The 7,301-nt window shown below is 24.5% G+C and overlaps 1 protein-coding gene across 1 annotated transcript; it reads left to right on the forward strand.

Moving 5' to 3' along the window:
* The first annotated feature begins 800 nt into the window (after window positions 1–800).
* On the forward strand, window positions 801–6,770 carry LOC126897265 (diphosphomevalonate decarboxylase). Its single transcript, XM_050670758.1, has 10 exons — window positions 801–1,074; window positions 1,128–1,198; window positions 1,256–1,323; window positions 1,776–1,825; window positions 1,880–2,011; window positions 2,080–2,282; window positions 4,653–4,775; window positions 5,733–5,903; window positions 5,983–6,132; window positions 6,209–6,770. Exons 1-10 carry the CDS (start codon window positions 1,020–1,022, stop codon window positions 6,332–6,334), a joined length of 1,149 nt encoding a protein of 382 aa, XP_050526715.1. The 5' UTR covers window positions 801–1,019; the 3' UTR covers window positions 6,335–6,770.
* Window positions 6,771–7,301: the final 531 nt, after the last annotated feature.

Below are 7,301 nucleotides of genomic sequence, written 5' to 3' on the forward strand. Positions count from 1 at the left end.
ATTCGATAGGAAATTTTATAAGCTTTTCATTGATATATAATTATTAAGTGAACACGTCTCGGAACTTTTTCAAAAGTAAAAAAAACCACCGCCAGTTTGAAAATACATATTGTTTACTACCGCAAATTTTGACTGGCAATTTCTCTCATACGGGTTACTTGGACACTCGAGTACCCCTTTAGATCTATGTTATTCGATAGGAAATTTTATAAGCTTTTCATTGATATATAATTATTAAGTGAACACGTCTCGGAACTTTTTCAAAAGTAAAAAAAACCACCGCCAGTTTGAAAATACATATTGTTTACTACCGCAAATTTTGACTAGCAATTTCTCTAATACGGTCTACTTGGACACTCGAGTACCCCTTGATATCTATGTTATTCGATAGGAAATTTTATAAGCTTTTCATTGATATATAATTATTAAGTGAACACGTCTCGGAACTTTTTCAAAAGTACAAAAAACCACCGCCAGTTTGAAAATACATATTGCTTACTACCGCAAATTTTGATTAGCAATTTCTCTAATGCGGGTTACTTGGACACTCTAGTACCATTTTTGATTAATGTCTTTGAATAGGAAATTTTATAAGCTTTAATTGGTGTATAATTATTTCCTGGAGTCTTCTAGGAACTTTTTGTTAAAATTAAAAAATATTTTAAAATTCTTTTATCAGTCTGGCGCTCTCTAGCGGTATATATGCTAACTATGGCTGATTAGAAATTGCTAGAAAGGAATTGCTAACTTCACACACATAATATATTGATATAATCTGACTTGACATTTGCTAATCCTCTAGTATTTTATTAATTCAAATATTTCAAATAATTATTGATGATATATGTTGTTAAGTAATTGATAATTAATACAAAGAAAATGTTCTGTTAACTTAGATGTATCGTTAACTTGAAGTTTATTTTACTAGGATAACTACAAAAGTTTTGAATTAATCACCAAACAATTTTTGTATAAATTTTGATTTATTTTTCTAAAAGAACTGTTTAATTTTTAATAAAATGGATCACGTTGTAACTTGTATTGCTCCTGTTAATATAGCTGTCATTAAATATTGTATATAAACTAAGATCGTAAATATTAAGACTCTAATCAATTAAAATTTTTAGGGGGAAAAAAAAATGAAGAATTAGTACTACCACTTAATGACTCTCTCAGTTTAACTTTAGATTGCGAACAAGTAATTAAGTTCGAAAAGAAATTAATAATCATATTAATACAATTAATGTATTTTCAGATGCATGCTAAAACATCAGTTATTGCAGGTCCATTTTTTGAAAATGATATGGTTTGGCTGAATGGAGAGTAAGTATATTTAATAATTTAAAAATTTTTAGCATGTATTTCCACATTTAATATTGCAAAAAAATTCTTAATGTTTTTAAGGGATGATTCTAAAAAGTAATTATCAGCTGATAAATCATAAAATATACCTAATTAAATAAAAGCAAAAATTGTTTTTTCAATATTGTATTTATTTTGAAAATGTATGGCTTATGATAAACTAATCAACCTGTATATATAATTTTTTGCAATAAGTAATGTTTATAACTTTGAAGAAAATAAAATAATTATTGCAATAATAACATGATAATGGAACTCCATAGTTGTATTACTAATAAAGCTTAAAAATTTTGTCTAAATAAACAAAATGTAGTTTAATATCAATTTTATTAAAAATTTTACAGTGTTTAAATGACAACCTTTTTTGTACTTACATTATTATTAAATTTTGTAATATAATGTTAAAATTGTAGGATCATGTCAGTTGATGGAAATACACGTCTTCAAAAATGCTTTCAACTTGGTAAGTCACTGAATTACTATAATCATATTTAATTAAAGTCTTATTATTTTACAGTCAGAGACTTAATTAAAAAAAAAAAAGGAGTTAACTGTGCTGAAGCAAAATGGAAAATAAGAGTTTGTTCTGAGAATAATTTCCCAACTGCAGCAGGGCTTGCGTCATCTGCAGCTGGTTATGCGTGTTTAAGTTTGTCAATTTATAAATATATTTAGAGATGCATATACTTTTATTAATGTATATTTTTTTTTTTCAAGTTTACACTTTAGCGACTGCGTTTCAGTTAACTGATGAAGATCTTCCTTCAATAGCTAGGCAAGGTAGTGGTAGTGCGTGTAGAAGTTTAAATGGGGGTTTTGTTCATTGGAGAGCTGATGTAGATAAATGTGAATCTGATTCAACTGTAGTCCAAATTGCTTCTGACACACATTGGCCAGAAATGATTGTTTTAATACTTGTGGTATATTATGTTTATTAAGTTTATTATTTCTTAGATTAGCTATAAAGGAAACTGTATTATATATAATTATAAGGTTTTTATTCACAGCATCTAATTTAGTGTAAATTTTTAAATCCCTTTTTATATTTTATTTTTATTTATTTTTTAAATAAAAACGGTATATGAAAATTAAACCCATATCACATCCTAACCTGCCGTAAGGAATTTCAATCCAAAAAACTAAAAAAAAATATATTTATTGATCCTTCTGTGAAATTGATAAAATGTCGTTTAAGCCCTTTATCCTTTCTACTATTATAAGTATTCCGTGTTCAATAATTTAAAAAAAAAGTTCTTTTTCCTTAAAATAATATTGATGTTTTTGTAATAGAAACATTTAAATTAAATTAAAAATAAGAAAATTGTTAACTAAAAAAAAACCAATTGTTAACAAAATTTAAACCAGTATTTTAAATAATAGCATTTTTATGTCAGGGTAAGATGAATAGTGTGGTTAGAAATTGGAAGGATAAAAATACTGGTCTAAAAAAAGTTAATTGGTTATTTTCTTAATAAGACCATTTTTTTATTTTTAAGCTGGTAAAACAAGTAACCTTCCATTTAGAAAAATTTATTTTATGATAAGGTGGGACACTAGTCATGACTAATTAATTTTATTTAATTATAAAAAAAAGATGATTATAACTTTTAAAAAAAAATTTATATTGTGTTTATATATTTATAAAAGTTGATTCTTTTAATATCAACAACTCGAATTCTCTTAAAATAATAATTACATTAAGAAAATACTTTTTGTTATTTATTAATTTTATATATTTCTCAATTTATTATTTATTAAGTATTTTTTTAAATTCATCCATTATGTCAACTTCATTTTTTAATTAGTAGCATTTAATTAGCGTATAAAATAAAAGATGATCTAATTCAAAAAATGAATGGTCGATTACAACTAGAAGTGAAGTGTGGGTTATGTTTTTTTTTTCATTACACATTACTCTGCCAGTAACTTTCTCTTAATTATATTTAAAGATGTTAATAAATTCTGCAGTATTTTTTATTTTATAAGCTTGTTAAATATGTTGCTATTTAAATAAATTAAGTTGATACTTTTATGAGGTATAAGGGATGAAATTAAAAAATACCAAAAAAAATTAAATAATATGATAATTATTTTAATAGAAATGAAGTGTCTAATATCTCGTGTCTTGAAATTTATTTTTAATGTATTCACTTTTTTTAATTAAGAATATGAATGAACTATTATATAAGAGTTGAATATACAAAGTAATCCATTTATCATTACTACTTACTCAATTACTCATGTACTTTCATATGAAAACATGTAATTTTCATTATTAAACAAATAATAATTTATTATTTTTAATTTATAGTAAGAGATATTTTTATTTAACTTAATTCATTTATCAGTTTATAAGTTTTGTTTTTTGTAGTTAAAATAGACAAATAATATACAAAGAAAATCAAATACAGGTAGCTAATTGCTTCTTTACAACTTTACTATTCATAGTTTGTAGCAGTTATTGCTAAAAAAACACAATTGAGAGATAATAACAAGGTAATTTTAATTTGACAACAATGTGTTTCACTGAAGGCTAAAAAATAAACATATAATTCATTTGAAAATGTAAAGCATTTTTATTTCCTGACAATAAATACTGTATACTCATAAATAAACCATAAACGAATCCATTAGTTACCAATTAATTTATTCCATTGTAATTATGCATTTATTATAACCCAAAAATTGGAAACTCAATAGTTTCATATCTATAAAATGGATGAAGGATTATTAAAAATTTGAACACTATTTACTATCAATAGTAAACCTTAAACATTTTATTACATTTAAAAGATGTGTTCCCATTTAAAAAAAAAACAATTTTGACACCCTTAGAAGGTATAAAGAATGAACTTAAAAATTATTTCATAGATAATAATTCAAAAACAATATAAACCTAAAAATAATAAAAAAAAAATTTCAAAATAATTTTAAGCATAAACAATTTTTTTTCACTCAAAATGATGTACTTAACCTTTTTATTTTATCTATTTATAACAAAAAAAATATGTATAACATTATATACATACATTTTTTTCTACCATTGTAGTATTTCAACTTATATTTTTGATACCAAAACATTACTTTATTTAAAATAAATTACACATACTACACCAATGGAATTTTACACTCACAATATATAATAAGTTAATATTTTAATATATCTAAAAGTTGACTGTTTCAAAGAATTATATTTTGTATGGTTTTTTTTTAATAAAAAACTCAAATTTTATGATTTGTGCTATTTTTAGTATAATTGATATTTAATTTTTTTTTTTTTTTTTTTTTAGGTGAATGACTCTAAGAAAAAAACTAGTAGTACTATAGGAATGAAGCAGTCTGTGAATACTAGTGAACTACTTAAGTATAGAGTAAATGAGTGTGTTCCCAAACGAACTGCACAAATAATTCAAGTACTTCAATTGTTTTTTTTAATCTTTCATTTAAAATTATTTAAATATCAAATTAGAAACCAGAACTATGTATTTATGATATTTTTTCTGGCCTTAAAACATGTTAAAGTGTAATGTATTTTATTCGTGCTTTATTTACTATAGAAATAAACTATTGTCACTAATATATCACGTAAACAATTTATTAGGCTGCATTTATTCATAAAAAGAATTATTAAAGATATTTATTAAAGTAAATTTTGTTAAGAAATGCAATTGTCAATAATAGGTATATTTGGGATGTATATGGTTATCTCCTCTAGATTGGTGCTATCTAAATTTTATGAAGCATATATTTGTTTTGTGTCTCAAAGAACTTTTTTTTATCATCATTTACTTTTAATGGTTAATATCTCAGCAACAAATCTAATGAGCCCTTTTGGTATATTTTATTTTAAATTCTGTTGTAGAAATATTTGTATAATGTTAATTAATAGCATCAAAATATTTCAAATAGCTAACAACTGTTGATTTTAATTTTACTTGCTTTGGGTGTTTATTAGGGTCACCATTGGTGGTAGACTGAGGTTTTTTCCGTAGTCTTAATTTTTAGTACATATTGGGGCCGCACAGTGTTCTAAAACACAAATTTTAGCAGGATAATATTAAACTTATGTTAAAATTTTTACTTTTAATTAGGATAAAAGGTTGATAAATTCAAATTAAACTTTATTTATTCAATATATTCCCTTTCAGAAGGGCCATAGAGGGTATTTTATTCATTTTAGTCAATTTTTGATATAATATATCAAAATATATGTTATTTATTTTATTATAAAATTTCATCCGTAAATATAAACGTTAAAAAATTATATTTTATTTAATAATGTTTTAAATTTTAAATTTTAAATAATATTTATTTTATCATTTTATTTAATCATTCTAATATTTATTTTTATGTCTATACTATTATTACAGGCTATAAAAGATAAACATTTTTCAAAGTTTGCTGAAATAACAATGCGAGATAGCAATCAGTTTCATGCTATTTGTTTGGATACATATCCTCCATGTATCTATTTGAATCATATTTCCCATGAAATAATTAGCTTTATACATGACTATAATGAGGCAGTTGGACAAATTAAAGTATGTTGTATATGTTGTATAAGTTGTTATGTTATTATTAATAGCTGCATTTTTTGTCTATAAATTTAATTACTTTAAGGTTGCTTATACTTTTGATGCTGGCCCAAATGCTTTTGTATTTCTAGAAAAAGAAAACTTAAGTTCATTTCTATCAGAATTAATTCATGTGTTTCCTCCCAATCATTTTGACACATATTTACGAGGAATATCAAGTATTCAAATTAATTCTGTAATTATTTATTTGATAAAAAATTGATTTAAATTAACTTTCATTGGATGTAATAGTAATTAATCATTATTTTTAGAGAATCATGTTTAATTTTACCCCTAAAGAGAAAGGGCTATTGAAGTATATTATGGTGACAAAATTAGGAAATGGACCAAAATGTATCAATAGTCATCTTTTGAACCAAGATGGTATTCCATATTAAAAAAGTGCTAAAAAATATAAATTTTTTGTCATAAATATTTTTATATTTATAACTTGAGGTAAACTAAATAAAAAATATTTGTCCTTTTTATATGAAATGTGAAACAATTTTTGTACTTAAAATAAAATAACTATTATAAATTATATAATTATTTATAATAATTTTGTAATTGGTTTTTAGTAATTAAACACTTTTTTTAATACATAATTATTTTAATATTAGGTGTAATAAATTATTGAAATTTAATAAACGAGGAGTCAGGGTGTATCCTATATTTTTTAATTTAGAAAATCACCCTACAAATTGTTCATATTCATGTAAAAACAAAACAATATAATATTGGTTTAATTGGCAATTTTAAGATCATTAGATTTAGGGACAGATATTTCACATAAAAATTGTTTATAATTAAATTTTCTAAAAAAAAGTGTTACTAGTAAAAATTATAAGTTATAAGTAAAAAACTTGTAACGTGACAAAATGTGAATGTTATGATATTGATAGATTACTGTTTTGCTTTGCTAATGGGCGCGCGTACGTTATATCCGGCCGTGTAATCAGAAAACTGTACTGTTGCTGTCAAGGTGAACGCTATACACACAATATTCTTTATCAGTTTAACAATCGTTCCCTATATGACACATACACTGGCCACCACTGTCCATACCTGTATAACTCTAATATTGTTCATATTTTTATCTGTTGTATATTTTGTAAATCATTAAGCCGATACCCTCTCCCAAACGGGTTCGTCGTCGTTGTGTCTCGCCCGGTGTGTAGAAATTTTTTCGTAGCTCTCTTCCCTTTGAACCACCGTCGTGGTCTGTTTTGCTGTGTGCGTGCAGCCAATTATAGTTTTTTTTCTCGTGTTCGTTGTATAAACATAATGTACTAATCCAGCAAGGCGTCGGCCATTTCCGGGGCCGAGATCCCCATCTTAGGATGAGTCCCATCCGGGACTGGGTAT

This window comes from Daktulosphaira vitifoliae, unplaced genomic scaffold, assembly GCF_025091365.1.
Source record: "Daktulosphaira vitifoliae isolate Bord-2020 unplaced genomic scaffold, ASM2509136v1 Scaffold_2, whole genome shotgun sequence".
NCBI lineage: Eukaryota > Metazoa > Arthropoda > Insecta > Hemiptera > Phylloxeridae > Daktulosphaira > Daktulosphaira vitifoliae.